General features: G+C 38.1%; 1 protein-coding gene across 1 annotated transcript; it reads left to right on the forward strand.

Moving 5' to 3' along the window:
- The first annotated feature begins 19,910 nt into the window (after window positions 1-19,910).
- LOC145799902 (L10-interacting MYB domain-containing protein-like) lies at window positions 19,911-21,083 on the forward strand. Its single transcript, XM_082889551.1, has 2 exons — window positions 19,911-20,321; window positions 20,454-21,083. Exons 1-2 carry the CDS (start codon window positions 19,911-19,913, stop codon window positions 21,081-21,083), a joined length of 1,041 nt encoding a protein of 346 aa, XP_082745677.1.

Raw genomic sequence — 21,083 nt, forward strand, 5'->3', positions numbered from 1 at the left:
TTTTTTGAATTTTTTTAAGAAAGCGACAAATTGCTCGCGCCGAAGACAGTGTAGAACCAATCTGGATCAAGCCAGGGTCCTTCTCAGTACTCACATTAACAAGCATGATCTCAATCATTAAAGGCTTAGCATGCCTCTCTTTCTCTCAAATGATCAAATTTTTGCAAAAACCCGAGGAATTCCTTCCTCTTCGTTTTCATCACAATGTTCAAAAACAGCTTTGAAAAACTTAGGTCAACGCAATGACATAAAAGCACAGAGAAGCAGGTGAAATGCACTGTCATTCCATTCGACTTTCTGGTACAACTGACACAAGGCAGAAGTAAGCACAAAAGCATGAAAAACCACTGCTGTTTCATTCATAACTGTTGGTGTAACTGGCTCCATGGCAGAAACAGACTCAAAAGAAAGCGAAAAGACAAACACAAAACAAAATAGTGATGCCCGAGGTAACACCCCGGGAATCACCTGACTCTAACAAAACAGGGCTGACTCGATACAACAAGACAGACCTGACCGACTTAGTACAAAAAGACTGACCATATACAAAATAACAAAACTGACCCAATACCCAAGTCAGAAAGTACAAAAACTAGTGTTCGCACATTGCTCAAAACTGTGCGTGTCAAACGCCACATCGGAAGTAAATTGAGCGCCGCCCGCAGGTGGTTCATCCCCCGATCGCACCGCATTATCTCCCAGGTTCACTGATCCAATGACGATAGACTTTGTTGAGTTGGTGCGACGATGACCTTATTGTCAATCAGATCTTGTATTTCGTGGCGAAGACAGAAACAACCATTAGTGACATGGCCGACTTGCTGATGAAAGGCACAGTACTTGGTCGGATCATAGGAGGAAGGAAGTCTATCTGGCAGTGGTCGCAGCTCCAGGGGTTTCAGATCCCCCTCTCTAATCAGGACCCTCAAGGCCGCTGATAAAGACATGTACAGTGGTGCGAACACCCTGTGGCCTCGAGGTGGGTGTTTTGAGGTTTGTGGAGTTTTGCTGGATGCACCAGCAAAGGGATTGGTAGGCGCTGACTGGGTTTGCTGATCTCTTCCGAGCAAGGGTTTAGAGCTGAAAGGAACATTCCTGGTACAGCGGCCCTTCTCCCGGATTGCCTCTTGATTTAGACTGCTCTCATTCTGAGTAGCGAAAGTGTCATCTACAATTTTTGCAACAACTGCGAGTACTTGCTGTTTGTTCAGCCCTTCGGCTTTCAAAGCCTCAATATCCACTAAAGGTGTTCATGGAGACCAATGCCTGCCCCTACCTTGTTCTTACCACTTGCCTCCACTTTGCCAAGGGATTGGCCTTCTTCAAATGCAGCCCGTCTTGAGGAGCCTTTTGACATGAACTCCCTGGTATGTGATGCGGTTGATAACGGAGCCAAAACTCCAAAGGCCAGATCTGCCACAGTTCTCTGAATATCTTCGATCATCTTTATCAGCTCAGAAGTAGTGGGTTCACGGGTTTGAGATAATTGGGGTTCAGATGCACCCATCATGCATAAGTCCAGGCTCTCTGGGATAAATACATTAGGCTTGGGTAGATGGATTGGGGTGATGTACATGCTGGGGTCATAAGGGACGGCCAGTGTGTGCATTAGATTGAGATGTGGATGATGTACTTGGTCATTGGGGTCTGAAGGTGGAGCTATCGTCTGGTTGTCGATGAGATTTTGGACCTCATGACGGAGGCGGTAGCAACGGTCGGTGCCATGACCGCGCTGCTGATGGTACATACAGTACTTGGAGGGGTTATGTCTGGCTGGAAGTGGGTTAGGAAGAGGTTGAGGATCGAGGGGTTTGAGATGCCCTCTTTCCATCAAGACTTTTAGTGCGCTAGTCAGGCTCATATAGAGGGGGGTGAAAGTTCTACCTTGAGCTCGGGCTGGGCCGGCGGTTTGTAGGCTTGGATTGGCAAAAGAGTTGGCTGTGGCGACTGTATTGATTTCGGTGGGTTTGGGAATAGTGCTACTACCAGCATTGGTACTCCTTGAAATCACCCTCATTGTCGGTTCACTTGTTCTGGGGATGATCCCACTGTTGAATGCATTCTCGACCTGAACCCCCAGTTCATGCAAACTTTTGAAAGTGAATAGTGGAGCGACTATCAACTTTTGCAACATATCGTGCTCGAGGTTTCGCACCATCATCTGCACTTGATCCCTCTCGGAAGGCCGATCTATCATCTGTGCTGCCTTTGCTCTCCATCTTGCAACAAATTCCACAAAGGGCTCTGTTGGGTTCTGGCGGGTTGTTTCAAGCTCTTGCATGGTCATTTCAACTTGGGTATTGTAGGAATACTGATCAACAAAGTCCTCAGCCAATTCTTCCCAGCCTTGCTTCACTTTATCTTCCAACTTAGCGTACCAAGTGGCTGCTACACCCGACAGGGTTCTTCCATACAGAGAGAGTTTCTGTGTCTTAGTCAGACCCATCGGCTTCAGGACGTCCAAGAAAAGTCGGATATGTACCATTGGATCTCCAGACCCGTCGAAACGGTCAATATATGGCATTTTGAATCTGTCTGGGAGCCGTACGGCAGACTCAGTGTGCCCATCGTCAATGTCGGGAATGGAATTAAGGCCCTGTGCCTTTTTGAAGTGCTTTTCATGGTTTGCAATTTTCACTGCAGTCGGATTGAGCTCATTAACATCAAGGGAATAAAGCCTCTCATTAGGCTGTACCAGGGGTCTGAGCACCTGAGCTTGAGTCAACCTTTCTCGAGGATTCGGACACTGCAAATCTTCAACTGGCGGAAGTGGGTCAAAGTTTGTCTGGGGTCCTAAAGCTGGATGTGAGGCAGATGCCCCAGATGGACGCTGCATTTCAATACTGGTCTCAGCCTGCATGGCAGTTCCCTGATTTAGCGCTGCTATCACGGCCACAAATTCTTCCGAACCCTGGGCCATCATGGTCTGCTAAGTCTGAACAAATTCTTCTTTGCCTTGCCTCAGCGAAAGAACACTGGTTGCCCTTGAATTGAATTTCTGACCTAACAAAGTCTATCAACACTAGTCCAATGTGCCCCGGGGATATCGGAGCCTTCTGAAGCTATAGTTCCAGGACTACCTAGCAAAAGAGAAAACATACAGCATCTCAGCACAATTTCACTGGAACGGATTTGAGCATACTAGGATGACTGCACTCAATACTGATCACTGTTTCCCAAATATCTGCCTGAAAACTGATACCCTCGGGTAAAACTGATTCCCCAAATACTGATGCTGATGCCCACAGGCCTGATACCCAGACTTGCAAACTGGTATATTCAAGAAGATGATTTTCCTACCTTAAGTCTTCAATTTCAAGTCTAGAGGCTCAATTGTGAAATTACCCTTAAATTCTTCTAATTCTCCAAGCGAAACTTGTTGAATTCAACTTGTTCTCCTACTCTCCCTCTCCCAAACGGTTTTTGCTCTCAAAATGGCTGAAGAAATGTTGTGTCAAAAATGTATGAAGTGGAGAGGGGTAGCCTAGATTACTCCACTAGATGGCAAATTTGTAGATAAGTCCAACTTTGTAATTTATCAATAATTAATCTAATTTAATCATGCCAAATTAAATTTCAATTAAACATACCATAAAATCACATTAATTCTAATTAACATGAAACACTAATCAATTTCTGATTCGGCCGCCGATAAGGCCTTCAATTTGCAGTTTAAACATAATACATGAACAGATAATTTAGCAGTCAAACAGATAGGCACGCATTTAAACTAATACACTCAATCAATCAGTTCAGAATTTCAATCAATCAGTCAGTTAACATGTTTAATCATAGATTAGCACTAATCCGTGGTGAGGGTTGTCACAACAAGATCACATGCATTAATCTGATCACATTTATGAACTTCTAGTTATACAATCGGCTGCTATGCAATGGGATTGCTTGTTCGGCTAAGTTAAATTTATTAATCTGATCGGCTAAATACCTAAGACCGAACAACTAATATTCGGCAAGATCACATGCATTAATCTGATCACATTTGTGAACTTCTAGTTATACAATCGGCTGCTATGCAATGGGATTGCTTGTTCGGCTAAGTTAAAGTTAAATTAATCGGCAGCTTTGTAGTGGGTTAATTAATTTACTCATCTCATAACCAATAGTGACCATGCTCAATAGAAAGAAGTCATCTTATCCAAAGTAATGAGAAGCAAAATTCTTCATCAATATCAAAAATTACACACAACTAGAAGTGAAACGAAATGGAAATTTTCATTAATAAATTACGCACAATTAATTTATACATGAAAATTGCCTTGAACCAACAAAGGTCTATATAGACGCGCCCGCGTGGGGGGCCTCGCTATAGTTCGGACTCGATTTGTGTCACGGTTCTTAATCTGAACCAAAGAGTCCAAATCCGGCAAATCGTTTTGAGAAACAAATTTTTTGAAAGAAGTGCCAAACATGGACTGCTTTTCCAGATACAGAGTCGCCGCCTAAATATTTTAAAATGGGGGAATTTAGGAAATCCTGACTCGGTGCCGACGGCCACGTGTCCGTCATCACCAAAGTTGTCTCGGCTCGGGAACTTGGGTACGATCGGGGAAGGTCAGCTATGAGCACCCCCTCTCGCCCGGTCTGAAGACCGGCCTCTGCTAATCGTGATATCCAATTTTGAAAACGTTATGTGTTCTTAATCCAATTATTAGTCTAGAATTACTATGTTATGTGCACAGTAAACAAATATAGACCAAATCGCCTAAATTGGAACAAAACATTTCATGCTTGCTTTGAAAATGGTTTGCTACTCGCAAGTAGGCTAAAATGCAGGTTTTGCCACCCTCGAGTGGACTTTTAGAAAAGATGGTTTTGCCACTATCTAGTAGGCTTAAAACTCACAGTTTTAATGCGTTATCCCAATTTAGGTAATTTAGCCTCCATCCACAGGCATTCAAGCAGTTATATCACATAAGCAGCTAGCCTCATGGTAATCATGTTGTTATGGCAACACTCACACGCATGCGGTATGCTAAAGCGTAAATGCTTACCGAGTACTCCGAGCCAAAACAAAAACTAGTTAATAATCATATGCATGATCCTAGTTCATGTTATGATGGCTAATGCAACACATGCAAGATGCAACTAAGATAGGCTCGGCTAATCTACAATGACATGTGAAATGCTACAACTAACACGTATGCAATTTGGAATTGAAATACAAATGCAGTTAGAATGATGCGCCGAGCCCGGTGCATGCAAGGTAAATGTATGAATGCACGCATGCATAGCATAAGGTATGATGATTTTAAATATGCCCTAGTCTACCCTCATAAGCAGGTAAATAAAAGGGAAGAAAGACGTGGGGTTGGAAGACATACACACACTCACCCACACTTATTACATAATTGCCCTCACTCGGAGGGTCCAAATAAATATTACAGTCCGAATAATAAACACATTAATTATTACAGAATTTCTAATTAATTAACAGAATGAATGCAAAAGGAAAGGTGGCCACAGTCCCTGCCTCGAGATGCGCGAATGATGCATGCTCGAACCCGTTTCGCCCGGAAAGTCCGTACCATACCACTGCCGCCTCGGTTTACACTGCCCTGCTTCTCTGAAAATTGCCAAAGTTCTGGGATAGGTCCCCTGAACACTGTGGAACACCATCGGCTGAAGGAAATGTCCACCGGCCATTGAAAATATCCATCGGCTGCAGATGAAGCTACCGGCCCAGGAAGGATTGCCGGTCGGCACTGAATACTGCCGGTCGGCAGAAAGTTCCTGCAGAATCTGGTTTTTGACAGCAACAAGAACATACAGCGTATGGCATGGAATTTCAAGCAAGTGTATGCATGGCCACTCTCCCAATCATGTAATGGACTCAAGGGAGTATGGTACTTGATTCTCGGACCACCAATCGCGCATTTCAATGCGTGATGGCCCAAAGAACCAAAGTGTGCAATTTCAATGTGGAATGAAATGCACATAAACAAACAATGAACTCAACCTCTATCATACTCAATTCAAGAGGCAAAGTATGCATGCCAATGTAATGCAACCTAGGCATGTGAGCTAAGTATGCAACATGATCATGCAAATAACAAAACCATGTGCAATGGGCCATGAACTAAACAAGTAAGCATGCAAGGCATATAACATCAATGTTAATGACACACATGCAACAGCATGAAAGGCATAACACATGTAAATATGCAAAGCAACTCAACACAAGAAGCATGCCAAATGCAATGGCACTTAAACATACAACATGTTGATAGACCAAGTACCTAAAACATACAAACATGTATAGCATGCAACAACATTCCAAAGGGATGGTCTTAAACTAATTTGGATAGCTCTCTACTAGGTCCAAAACAGTGGCCATTAGATGAAAATGAGACACTCGAAATGCGTGCACGCATGCACGCAAATCGAGGACCGAACCTAAGGCATCAAATGCCACTCTACCAAAGCATGGCAAGGCATGGAATATGGCATACAATGGTGCATGTCCCAGATCTGAAATGGTATACCAAATGACTCCAAAATGACCCCAAAACATGAAAACACTACCATTTAAGCATGCAAGAAGCTTCAAAACTCAAAGCTAGGCATGGGCATTGCACTACAAGCATGCATAACAAGCGTTATTCGACCATGAGGCATGAAAAAAGTGCTAAGGCAGTCCAAAACATGCATGAAATCAGTTCAAAGCATGGCCAAAAGATGTTAGCAAGATGGACTAAAATAGCATGCAACTTTGACTAGCAAACATTGGTTGTATGGCAAGTATATGATGCACATGGAATCTCACCAAACCATCAAAAATCAGTGAATAAAACATGTGAAAATAGGCCCAAATAACCACTGATATGCAACCATGGCATGCAAAAATGATGAGTTACTTTAGAGGGCCATACAAGGAGTTATTAAGCACATGCAAGGTAGACATTTACCAAGACCAAATCAACTCTGAAAATGAGTTCTAAAGGTCCTAAAACCCACTGAAAAATGCCTGAACCGAGCTCAAGAAGTGTGCAAACATAGGCCCCTTTGTAAGGCCAAAAATGCAAGTAATGAAGACAATAAGGAGAGGGGATGACCCTCTCCTTCTTAGGACCTTAAGACACCCTCCTCACCACTAAAATCCCTTAAGATTTCAGTGGTGAGGAGGCCTAAACAATGGTGGTCCCGGAGCTCACAAAAAATGCATAAAAAAGGGGCTAAACAAGGCCTAAGAGGGGGTAGACAACCCCAAACACAAAAGTGTTCTTAAACAAACTTGAAAAGGAGCTAAAAACAAGACTTTTTTCAGTTATACACTAAGCTTAAATCAGCATGCAAGGCAGGTCAAAAACTAATGCAAGATTGGGGAAAATAAAGCAAAAGTCTTACCCTTGAAGAACACTTCAAGAATAGCTGGTCCAGCCACTCTCTTCTGACCAAAATCAGTCCAAAACTTCAAAAAAAACCCTCAAAGCTCCTCAAGGTCGAAGCAAGGTGTAAAGGTGTGTGTCTTAGTGCAAAAATAAGGCCAAAACACACTTTCTAGGCCTTCAAACACACACTAAGGATGAGAGAGAGGGAAATATAGAGAGAGAGAGAGAGTATATGACAGATGTAAATATGTATAATCTCTGGTTTTTTGTTCAAAATCTCTAACCCTTAACAATAGAGGAGGAGAGGCCCTTAAATAGGCAATGGAAATGGCTCTAAGCTTCTCAAAGAAGCTAAGGGAAAGGGGCAAAGGAGTCAAGGCTTCTTGAGGAAGCTAGGACAGCTGGTAAGCTTCTTGAGGAAGCCAAGACAAGGGGTCAAAGCTTCCTCAAGAAGCCTTGAGCAAATGGTGCAAAAAGAGGGGTCAAAGGTGGTCAAAGGTGCAAAATAGCCACACCTGTGCATAGGGGGACGGGTCTGTGCACTCCAGCTGGCACAGCTGGCATGCACCATGCTTGAGGGATGCAAAAGGGTCATATCGGCCAGAAAAGGAGGTCGTCGGCCAAAATAAATGGCCGATCGGCACAATAAATTGTCGGTCGGCTAAATAGATTGTCAATAGATGCTGCTAAGGTCAAAAAATGGCCGGTGGGTGTCCAAATTGAAGCCCCGGAAGTTAGCTTTCCAATTCCGTAAACCTTGCATTAAAGTTCCTCCTGTGGAAAAAGTTATGCCCATTTTGGTGAAGCCGCGCAGATTCAATCCAACCGGGATGATACCCAACTTTAACCGATCATATCTCCCCCACCCGGACATGGCTCTAGGAGATTCTTGAGTGCAAAATGAAGCCCCGAGAGTAAGCTTTCCAACGGTGGTGGCCTCATAGCTAAAATCCAAGTATGAAAATGAATAAGCCCGATTCAGCGAGGGCTGCTCAACTCTCTCTTACCCAGATTCATGCCGAACTTCTCCCAAACTAGTTTTCTCCTCTCCTTTCCTCTTTTCTTCAACTCCAAACCCCTAAACAAAGTGTTTTGAAAGATTTTTCAAAGATTTCATCTCTCTTTCATTCATTTCCACTTCGTCCCTGCTCGGTTTACCGAAAAGCGCAATGTTTGACAAAATGTGAGCCTCGGAACATCGCAGAAACTTTATTTCAAAAATGTTTTGAAAGAGAGGGTTTTAAGGTCTAAAAACCATTCAAAATAGTTTTGATCCAAAAGGGGTGTGAAGTTGGGATTTGGCTCTCTCCTTGCCGAAGAGATTGAACCTTTGCCCTGAACATCTTTTACCACCAAGTAAACCATCAGTAACGCCCAAGTCTTAAGGGCGGTCAAAAATGGGGTATCTACAGTCTACTAAACAAAAATACACATCAAAAGTGAAAATACCTATAAAAACTAAAGTGTCTCCCAAATCAAGCCTCGGGATCAGACTCGAGTGGCTCAACGTCCACTTGCTCGTATGGAATTGGCATGCCTAATGTAACTCCCGCGGCAGCAAGGGCTTTGAGCCACCTGTGTTTGAATTCCCGATTCTCAAATTTGGGGACTTCTTCTACATAGTCTTCGAGGGCGGCACTCTTTCCAGCCTCGAACGCCGCCAAAGCCTCAGAGTCGGCTTTTTCCTTGGCCGCCTTAAGCTCTTCTAACTCAGCCTCCACCTTGGAAAGCGCCTCCTTGGCTAACTTGAGCGATTCCTCGCTCGCATTTGCCCTCTCCTTGGTGTCGGATTTGAGCTGGTCGGCGGTCCAAGCCCTTTCCTTCTCCGCTTCGACATGAGCACTTTCCATTGTGGCTCGCGCCGCCTCAAACTCAGCCCTGCTCCGCTCACCTTCCACTTCCGACTTCAAGCGGCCAATTCTCTCAATGGCATCGTGCTGGCGGCGGCCTAACTTGGCTAGCCTTCCAACCATCTGCAAAACAAGAAGTTGGGCTTATCTCATACCAAGAAATGTATGCAAATCGAACCAAAAAATGAGTTAAGGTCATGTCGCATACCAGAAGGGCCGACTGCGCAGCTAAGGCTATCGTCACCAAATCTGGCTTGGCACGAAAGGCTGCCTTGTCAGCCGGTAGGGAGACCGAGGCTTCCAAGCTCAACACCACAGCTGGATCCTTTAAAGCCGACGCTTCAAAGGGGATCGGCACGTTTTTTATTTTCGTTTCAATCACAAAAGGCATAATAATGGCCGACTCCTCTAAGCGTGGCCGTTTATCAGCTGGGCCCTCTTCCGAGACAGCGTCACTCTCGGCTGGACATTTTTCTCCTCGGTCTACTGAAATCAGCTGCTCTTCTGAAATCGGCCGCTCGACAACCTTTCCCATCATGGCCTCATGAACTTGAGTCATTTCTTCTATAACAACGGGCGCGGAAGATTCAGTGGGGGCAGGTCCAAAACAGGTGGCCTCAGCCTTCCGACGGGCGGCAATACGTTCGACATTTTTCTTTCGCGCCAACTGAGAGAGACTTTCCCCAGCCATACCTTCAGAACCAGCACAAGGAAGGTCTCCCAAGTTCCTAAAAATATCTTCGAAGGTGTCCCATCGGCCTGATGCAGACGGAGGATCAGACGTGTTCAACCCGACTTCCTCAAAGGCCGAGTTGATTACTTCGTCAACTTCCTTTGCCAACTGGTCTGACTCCTCGGCGTTTGGTTCGGCAGTCTGTTCTTCCATGTGTTCAGAATCAGACGTTTCAAAACCAATCTGTCTCAGGTTTTTGAAGCTGGGGAAGATGAGGGCCGTGAGATGGTTGTCGCCTCGCATGATCAGAATGTTGTCCGCCGCTGAGAATGTAGTGTAAGTCGGATCGTACTGAAGCAGAATGTGGGCCGCCCTCCCCTATTTTTGAAGGTTTGGACGGCCGAAGAACTGTAGCACAATTTTAATTTTTGCGAGTACAACGTTGTCGTCTGAGACCAACACTCTCTTCAAGTCGCTACCTACACAAAGAAAACGGTTAGATGTATATAGTGCCGATTACATATATGCAAATAACAGAAGCAACAGAAGCAAAGTTGGTCTAATCGGCCACCTGGTTCACCTTTATGCCTTGGCACCGGGTCTAGGCGATCTTCACCTTGGCCAAACTCCTAATTCCCGCAGATAACGACCATCACATCGTCGACACACTTGCCAAAGCTGGAAAGTATGGTCACTAAGTGATGATCAGTATCCTTGGCTCTAAGAAAGTAGCGTCCTAGCTGGCCAGTGGATTTGGCTAGGACGTAATAGTGCCGAACGGCGGGAATATCTAAATTAATTCTAAGACGCCGATTCAGCTCTACGACTCCCATTATGATACGAAAGAAATTCACATTGGGCTGGGAAGGGATTAGATCCCAGTATCGTAAAACGGCTCTAAAAAATGGATGAAGTGGAAAACGGACTCCGCTCTCAGCAATTGACAGGAGGGGAAAGACGATTGTGCTCTCGTCATCCCTCTCCATGTCAGTGGTGTTATCTGCCAAAAGTGACAGATGAACGTCATCCGGGATGGAAAAGTGGCGACGGAAGACGGAGATTCGGTCCGCCGAAAGGAGCTCCTTCAGACGTTTTGCCATCTTGGCTAGCCCGAGGATTGTGGAAAGCTAAAAGTAAACAAGGAAGTAGGGTCGAAAGTGATGGAGAAGAAAACTTACAGGAGGTGAAGAGGAAAGACAAGGGACAAGAAGTTACAGAAGCCGTGAAGTGAAAAAGTTACAATAGAAGGAGAACCAGATATCTTTGAATATTCAGAACATACATTCGAAAAGACAATTTCAAATCACATTAAACAGAGGCAGTGTACGAAGGGGCGGGAAAGCGTTACAATGACCAAAACGCGTGTGCGCATTCTGACACGCATTGGGAAGAGTATTTAATCGCCAAATTTTTGACTCCCCAGGCTAAAAACCAAGCACGCCGACTAACTAATGCTAGAGGGGTGATTGGGGGGCAATTATGGGAGCCGAATATTACTGGATCAATAAGAACGGATAGACCCGTCCGGTCTGGAACGTAACCTCTATTCGACATTGGTCCTAGTTAATCGAAGAGTCGAATATAGTAACCGGCACTCCAGCCAGTAGAGCAAAGGCCGAGTATAAGTACATGTAAAGGATTGTGGATAGGCATGGCCCAAAGGCCCAAAGAGAATACTATAAATATGGGATCATCAGTCAGAGAAAGGTATGTGAGAACTATTACACTTTACTTAAAACACAAGTAATTCAGAGAGTAGAGACTGACTTGCCCATCAGAGTGCTAATTCCGGCATCCCCGACCGGAGTGTTGACTCTTTTTCAGGTGGCTAGCTAAGGATCACGAGCGCCCTCCAGGATCAGAATAGTATTTCCAAACGAACTCACCACAAACATAAAATAAATTGTATGAATAAATTACTAAAAATGAACAACTCAAAATAATCCAATAACTCTGGGTAATTAAATTAATTTTAATTCCAAGAGTCACTAGAATAAAACTAACTTGTTTTATCAAAACCTATTTAAAAGAATCTGTTTTAAGATTGTTGGTATTTTTCATAAAAATACAAGAAAAATATATAAAATGAATTAAATAGAAATGAAAAAATAATTATTTTTTATTATTATTTAAGAATTAAATATACGATAAACTATAGAACTAAAAAAATCACAAGATTGAACTAGATTACACCACGGAATATATTATAAGATGGATTCAAATGAATATATAAAATAATATACGAGAAATTATTTAAATTTAAAACTTTGAAGAACAAAACAATTTCCTTAAAACAAATTTATCGCTTCCTGGTGGGTGCTGGAGGTACGATGACATCTATCTCCTAAGATACGACAGTCGAAACTAGTTAATGCAAAAGCACTTTCTGAATAGTTTCAACAAACTTGACAGTGGTTGCACTCTCTCTAACAAGAATCAAAGAAGGGGCTAACAAAAGAAGATAGAAAAAAATTTCTTTGGTGAAAAAGAAAATATCTCTAACTTTTTATCTCAAAACACCAACTTCATTTTCCATCAAAAATCTCTCCAAAAATTATTTTCCCAGGTTAGATGAGAAAGGTCTCTATTTATACAAGTAAGGGAATCCCAAGCCATGAAGCCTATATATCAATAGGGCCATCAAATTTTATTAAATAAGGCCATCAACTCTAGCCATTAGGGCTAGAGTTACAAAGATTGAAAACATATGACTACTAACATGGTCATCAACTCCATCATCAAAAGATGAGAGTTAAAAAAAATTACATTTCTTATGTACTTAATATATACAAATAAATATGTATATAATGATGTTTGAATAAACCAACCAGATAGGTCACAAAATGAATACTAATGTTGAGTCACAACCCAATCCAAGTCCAATTCTCAAACACATGCACAAGTTAAAGCCCAACATAACATAATTTAGCCCAAGCTCAAGATTAAATCCAAGTTCAAGTCCAAGTCCAAGACCAAACCTAGCACAAGCACAAGCACAAGCACAAGCACAAGCACAAGCACAGCTTATAGTTTATAACTATGAACATAAGCTAATTTCTGACTTATAAATTAAGCTTCTACTGCCCCACTCAAAGAATAAGCTGATTTCTGACTTACAAAAAGCTATAAGCTGCATTGTTAAGCTAAACCAAACACATCAAAATAGCTTAAATTAAGCTGAAAGCTGAAATAAGCTGAAAAAAAGCTGTACCAAACAGGGCCTTTATGAGACAATTCTCATTCATAACTCAATGGTTTCGGCTCATTATTATTGTATTGCAACATTCTCAATTAAAAGAATACAAAACCACTCAGACATATCTCAATCGGCAATTAAGCCCCATTTTAATTTCGAATTAAAGTTATCGAAAAATCATTATTTTCCAACAAAAAGATAATAACATCATTCTCTATTCATATGACTAACAAAATTATTGATGAAAATGATATCAAAGTATTACGTGAATTAAAATCTGATGAAAATTTAATATAATTATGTCAAACTTGTAGGATTTATTGTATACATTTTTTAAACTAAAGAAAAATCAATAGAATTTACTAAAAATATATATATATATATATAATATACATCAAAAATATATATAAAATATACATCAAAATTGTAATTTTTTTTAACATTATTTGAATATTATACAACATTTTTTAATAGTACTTAGCCTAATGAGTAATGATATACACAAAAAATTATATAAAATTTTTATTTATAATGATGTAATTTAATGTGCACCTTTAATTTGAAAGTAAAATATCCATAAAAAATAGTTTGTTTGAAACAATAATATTGTCACATTATTCTTATAAAAAAAATTGTATGAATTCTATGTATGGACAGCGCTTTTTTTAAAACATTATTCAACAATCTTCAGACATGGTTAGGTAATTAGTTTAGGGAAATTATAATTGATGGAAAAGTAAAGACTCATAATTTTATATGGAGATATAAAAATTAAGAAAAAAAAAAAATATATATATATATATATATTATTTGATAATTAATGAGCGACATGATCACGTAATAGCAAGGATGCTGAGTTTTCTGGAGAGCAGGTCGGATGGTTGATTCTCTCCGCCAATTCTTTCACAAACAAAGCAACCCATTTATTGGAATTTGATTTTTCATATCTACACCTACTTCGTTGGCAAGTCTTTAGATGATGGACCCTTAAAATTATGAAAAATGATATATAAATTTATTTTTTAATTTTTGAATTTAATAATGTGTAAATAAAATAATTAATTAATGATTAAAGAAAATATGAAAAAGATAAAATTTCTGTACTTATTCCTAAAGGGTACTTAAGTGTAGGTCTTAATAAGTGAACTTATTGTCTAATAGGTCCTATGAAAAAAAATGTCATAAAAAAGTCACTAATTTTAAGTTTTAGCAACAATTTATAAAAAATCATGACAAAAAAAGTCACTAATTATTAATTTTTAGCGACGTATGTAAAAAATTATCACAAAAAAATTATTTTTAGCAATAATTTTACCAAGAATTATTTTCAATAAGACTTAATGAGAATTAAGCCTAACGATTATAAGACCTATTGGTAGTTTATCTTTTTTTTATATTGGTAGTTGAAAATTCAAAATTGCTTATATAAAGAAAATTATTTAGAGCAAACATTTTAAAAATAAAAGACTAGTGAAACTGCCCTATCAACTTGAATTCAATTCAATCATTTTCAAGTTATAATTTTCATGGTTCATGATTGAGACCCCCTCTAATCACCACCCCTACCACCCCTCAGACACACGTGGCGGGTGGTGATTGAGAAAAAAAAAAAAAAAAAAAAAAAATTGGTCAATCATGTTGAGAGGGGATAAGGGAGTGGGGGGGAAAAAGGGTCCGAGTCATTATTGAATTTTCATACTCCAATTCTACGCATATTTACTCTCTCTCTCTCCTATTCTTCGTCTTATTTGTTACAGCTTTCCCGTCTTTTCTTATCTCCTTTTATTTGACTTTTTCTTTTTTTTTTAATGTTATCTTGTTTCTCTCTTCATTTTTTTTTTTTATTTCATCTTTTTTATTTTAAAATTTAGGATTAAAGGTTTAGGCAAAAGATAGAACACATTTTTTATGTACTTTTATTAAGTAAAATGTTTGTTAGTATTGGAGTTACTCTTGAAATTGTGAAAAATAGTATCCTAGAGCCAAGATTTCTATTTGTGAAGGAGTATTACTACCACATCTATAACCAGTTACCCAAATCTCAGGTTACCTTAACCAAATCAATCAATGGTATTATGTAGTATGAAAACCATAAATATTTCCAACATTGTCAACCAACGTGTTTGCCTTTCCAATATTCCATATTTTATACCTACTCACACATGGATCTCTCGTTTATAAATACGAAAGGGCTATAGATTTTCTTTGGTCCATTGTGTACGTTAAATGATGTTGCTCAAAGTCTTAAGTCCTCTGTTGAGCACATTATAAGTTTTTGGGTGAATTAAACTAACACATAATTGAAGGCTTCTGTCATTTTAATCCCTAATCTTTTAATTACAATATATTTCACTCTAAATTTTGAATCTCGTTTTAAATAAGGATAATTGAAGATATTGTTATTCTATTTGAAGAGTAAAATCGTCATACAACTTATTTTGTGTTGATTAACTTATATGTTGTTTAAAATATAATAACCTTTTTTTTGATGAATAATGTTGAAACTTTTTTTGTTATAACGTTCTATATTGTTTAGTTTTCAGAATCTGTTTTCAAATTTTTTTCTAAAATACTAAAAATTAAATTGGTAAAAAAAATTAAAAGCACATCATTTTTATATAATTTTATCTTTTGGGAGGGTAGAAATAATTTTTTTTAAAATTTTGTTTGACATTTATTTTGGTTAAATTAGTTTTATTTTTTCAAAAGTCAAATATGGAGACAATTTTGATATCATTATTAAACCAATCCATTAAATCAAAAAATCTAAAACTAAAAGCATTTCATATTAAACATATCGATAATACATTAAAAACCCAATAACCATTTATTACATAATAACCATAAAAAAATATCTGTTAATAACAAATACAACCATCTAATACATAATGACCATTCAAAAATATCAACATAAACAACCACCAATTACATGATCATCATTCAAACATATACTAAAAATTAATTTGGTAAAAATATATAAAAAAAAATTATCATTTTTATATAAACTTATCTTTGGTGAGTGGAAATAATTTTTTAACATTTATTTTTGTCAAACTAGTTTATATTTTATTAAATTGACAACTTTACCCTTGAAATGAAGCAACAATGTCTTCAATTGTCCTTATTTAAAACGAGATTTAAAATTCAGAGTTGAATGTATCACAATTGAAAAATCAGGGACCAATGTAATACATATCCAAAACTACAAGAACAGTTAGTGTAATTCACCTCAAGTTTTTTTTTTTTTCCTTCAAAATTCGATTCATATATTTGTCATTCAATTTTAAAAAATAAATATGTGAAATTATGTTAGTATGATTATTAAATTAATTTTTTTTAAAAAAAATTAATTTACCTATAAGAACATAAAAACTAAACGAATTGAATTATAATAAGACTTATGATAAATTCTACAATGGACAAGAGATAATTTGTTACGTCTGTCCTGTATTATATAAAACACTACTACGATTGGTATAAAGACAATTTTTTAAGTTTTTGTCAAAATAACCCTAAGACATTATAACTATTTAGCGTCTGTTTGGGAAGGAGAAGCGGGGCTAAAATAGCCACGTCGCGACAAGATTGGCTATTTCAGCCACGTCCCGACAAAATGGCCATCACGGGTATCCAACAAACCCTTACGCCTGTAAATTGACTCAAATGCCCCGAAGACATTCATCTGAATCTGTATTCATCAAATAGGCGTCTTCCGCAGCACATACCCTATCGAGTCGACAAAGACGAAGAGAAGAACCACAGCTGACCAGGAACCCCCGCAGAGATAATCGCCACCGGAGTACCCATCCGCGGCGGCGAACACGAACCAAGCCTCTCAAACTCAAACCGATCTGATTCAGGTAATGCTTTATGGCCTATTGATTGATCTTTTTCTTCTTCCGATCTGCGTTGTGTGGGTTTATAACGGCATCGGTTCATGACCGATCTGTTCATTTCCGGTCGTGAATGGGTTGATTACGCTTACATTACACACATTTGGGGCACCGATCTGTCTCTGTCACAAATTTGGGTTGCGGATCTGTTCTTATGTTCAAACTCTGTTCGATTATCACAAATTTGGGACTGATTTGTATACATACACATATATATATATGTATATATATACGTATATATGTATATAAAACATGTATGTTCTTATTCAAATATCTGTTCTTAGTTATGAACACATGATCTGTTGATCACAAACCGTTGTTAATATCCACCTTTCATTGCAAATCTGTTCTTATCAGATATGTTCATAACTCTGTTCTTATAAAATATAAATGTTCTTATTGCTCAATTACCAGGTCTTGCATAACTCTGTTCTGTTCGGTTATCACAAAGTTGGGCCAGATTTGTTTTATTTTTTTTTTGTTCATACTCTGAATTGGTGCTAATAGAAATGCTCAATTCCCATTTGTATGGTTACATATGAATTACATATATTAACAACAAATTACAAAATATATAAAACTTATAGTTCAAATAAATTACAAAAATTAGGTTTCTTAACCAACATATTTAAAATATATCTGAAATATATCTGAAAAACTATATTATTAAACATACATGACAAAATTTAATTGTGAAATATATCTGAAAAACTATATTATTGAAAATTTAGGTACACATATATGACACAATTTAATTATGAAAAACTATATTATTAAACATATATGACAAAATTTAATTATTAAAAATACAAAGTACAAATATATTCAAAAATATTTTTAAAATATCATATAAAATATATATAAAATATATTACAAAATAAATGAATATTCAAAAATATTTTGTAACGATCATATAAAATATATTTAAAATATATTAGAAAATAGATTTATTAATTTCAATTTATTTTTTACTCAATACGAATTGCTCAATTCTCATTTCTGCACAATATATTAATTACATAAAAAATTATTTCAAACTATTGGGAAGGAAGGTAGATATATATTATCCATATAGATTAACAACAAATTACAAAATATATAAAACTTATAGTACAAATATATTACAACAATTGGGTTTATTAAGCAATATATTTAAAATATATCTGAAATATATATTACAAATTTAGATTGCAAACGGAAAGAGTGTCAAAATTTAGGTACACATATATGACCAAATTTAATTATAAAAAAACAGTGTACAAATATATTCAAATTTTTTTTAAAAATATCATATAAAATATAGGCAAAAAAAAATATTACAAAATAGTACAATATTCAAAAATATTTTGTAACAATCATATAAAATATATTTAAAATATATTACAAAATAGATTTATTAATTTCAATTTTTTATTTACTCAATACGAATTGCTCAATTCTCATTTATGCACAATATATTAATTACATAAAAAATATTTCAAACTAAGTTTGGGAAGGAAGGTAGATATATATTATCCATATGTATTAACAACAAATTTTATCGAAAATATATTACAATTATATTACAAATATAATTACAAAATATGGTTTACTAAGAAATATATTACAAACATATTAAAAATATATTAACATAAATATGAAAATTTTTTATTTCAAAAGTAAAGAGCGTGCAAATTGCATTAAACATATATGACAACATTTAATTATTAAACAATATAGTACAAATATGCAGGCAAATATTTTTAAAGTATCATACGAAATATATTTTAAATATGTTACACAATAGATTTATTCATTTCAATATATTTTTTACTGAATACGAATTGCTCAATTCTCATTTCTGAACAATATATTAGTTGCACAAAAACCATTGTACAATTATCTTAAACAAATTTTCTTCAAAAATATGTTCAACATATGTCAGTAAAATTTTCAGTAAACATATATTAATTTAATAAATTATTACAAAATATATTAACCACATATTCACAAATCTAATAAAAAATAAATTTCAAAATATATGACCAATATACCTACATTCATGATGCACAATACTTTTACAAACAACGTAGTCAGTTCATGGAATAAAATATAAACTTACGTTTGTCTTTGTATGTGTTGATGTTGGTTCGTGTAAATTTATTTGCAATTTAAAGCGTACCATGGCGTCGTTCACCTCTACTGCAACTTCCAGTACATGGCCACGACAAATGTGTGCCTGTGGACATGGCCCCTGTATTGTTAAGATTTCCAGGTCCACAAAAAATCCAGGGCGTCCCTACTTTGTCTGTCCCCGCCCTGTGGTGAGTGACCCAATCTTTACCGATCATAACTGTATGAACATTACCAACCCATGAAACTAATAGTTCCGTAATCTCCACTCATCAGCCATGTGTCAGTTGGATTGGTTGGTGTGAAGAACCAAGGCGAGAGAACCAAGGCTATGCGTCTCCCGGAGATGAAATTGCCATGCAATTGCGGGCTGATGTCATAGACATTCAACAATCCTTGCGTGTCCTTAAGACCATTGTGTATGTGCTCTGCATTGTGGTTGTCATTTTGTTGTGCCGTATGTAGGCACCGGTACCATGTTTGGGGCTATGTACAAAGACGTTAGTATGTTGTCAGTATGTTGTTACTATGTATGAAGACGTTAGTATGTTGTCAGTATGTTGTCAGTATGTTGTTAGTATGTAGTTAGTACGTTCGTAGTATGTTGGTAGTATGTTCTCGCATATGGGAGCCATAATACTAACTATCATATTTTTTGTGGCAACTACTAACTTCCATGGAACCTGTTTACGTACGTTAGTAATTTCCAATGGGTATATGCAAATTTAACTTTAGCATCATATATGTCTGTTTGTTGTTAATAATGTGTCATGGCTTATGCGTGTGTATGTAACAACCAAATTTGTGATGGTAATCTTTTGTAACCGTACATTAGTAATGGCTTCCACACGTACTTCGCCTCGTAACCACTCGAAAAGCAAAGGCGTTGTCAGTGACAAGTCAACCAGTCTTGAAGAGACACAAACTCAGCTAAGCCACAAGGCCTCATCGGACAGTAACTCAGTCCGAGTTTTCCTCCAGTTGATTGCAAATGAGATTAGTAAAGGAAATCGGCCATTCTTAGTCCTCAGCCAGGCAGGATACAAGTCGTTGTCAAGGAAATTTCAGAGAAAAACAGGAAAAAAACATGGACTTAAACAGTTGAAGAATAAGTACATGAGCTTGAAGAAAGAGTGGCAAGCGTGGACGAAGTTGATGGATTCAAGCAAGGGAGTGTCCGGGATAGGCTTTGACTATGACACCGGTTTGTTTCAGGCACCTGACGAGTGGTGGGACAAGATGGAATCAGTAAGTACATGTAGAAACAAGTTTTATATTTCTCATTTACTAGTACATTTTTTACTTCTTAATTCAACTTCAATAAAATTTATGAATATGAAATATAACGTCAACCTCTTTTACACATGTACATGTCTGCAGATCAACAAGGTGTGTGCGAAGTTCAGGAAGAAAACGTTGGAACACCGTGACTTGATGGAGACGGTTTTCATGGGGGCAGCAGCTACTGGGAAGCACCATTGGACCCCGGGAGAGAACATTCCTGAAGCTGCTACGGACTCATCTGATTCAGTGCGTAGTTTGGGAGCCCAGCCATTCGCTGATCCGATACCCACAGGAGTACAGGACGTGGATTCTGATTCTTCACTGGAGCATGTGTCGATTGAAAAGGAAAAACGGAGAAAGACGTCATCAACAAGTGTTTCAAAGTCGAAGAAGGCAACAAGTGGTGCGTCTATTATTGCGGAGAGCATGAACAGAATGACAGATGTGGTCCGTTCGAAGAATCAGCAGGTCACGGTCAGGCACCTGACAGGCAACGAAGCACTGTACACTATTTCCGAGTGCATGCATAAACTGAGCAGTATTCCGTCTCTGATTGGTACACCGTTATTCCACTTCGCCTCCACACTTATGGATAACGCTGATTACCGGGAGGTCATGATGTGCCAGCCTGATGACGACCACATCATTGGCTGGCTTACACAGAAGCAGCTCCAGTGTACTGCGTCGGGGCCATTTGCAAACCTGTTTGGGGGTAGGCGGATGTGA

The sequence above is a fragment of the Camellia sinensis genome, chromosome 9 (assembly GCF_055761805.1).
Source record: "Camellia sinensis isolate YWXY chromosome 9, ASM5576180v1, whole genome shotgun sequence".
Classification (NCBI taxonomy): Eukaryota; Viridiplantae; Streptophyta; class Magnoliopsida; order Ericales; family Theaceae; genus Camellia; species Camellia sinensis.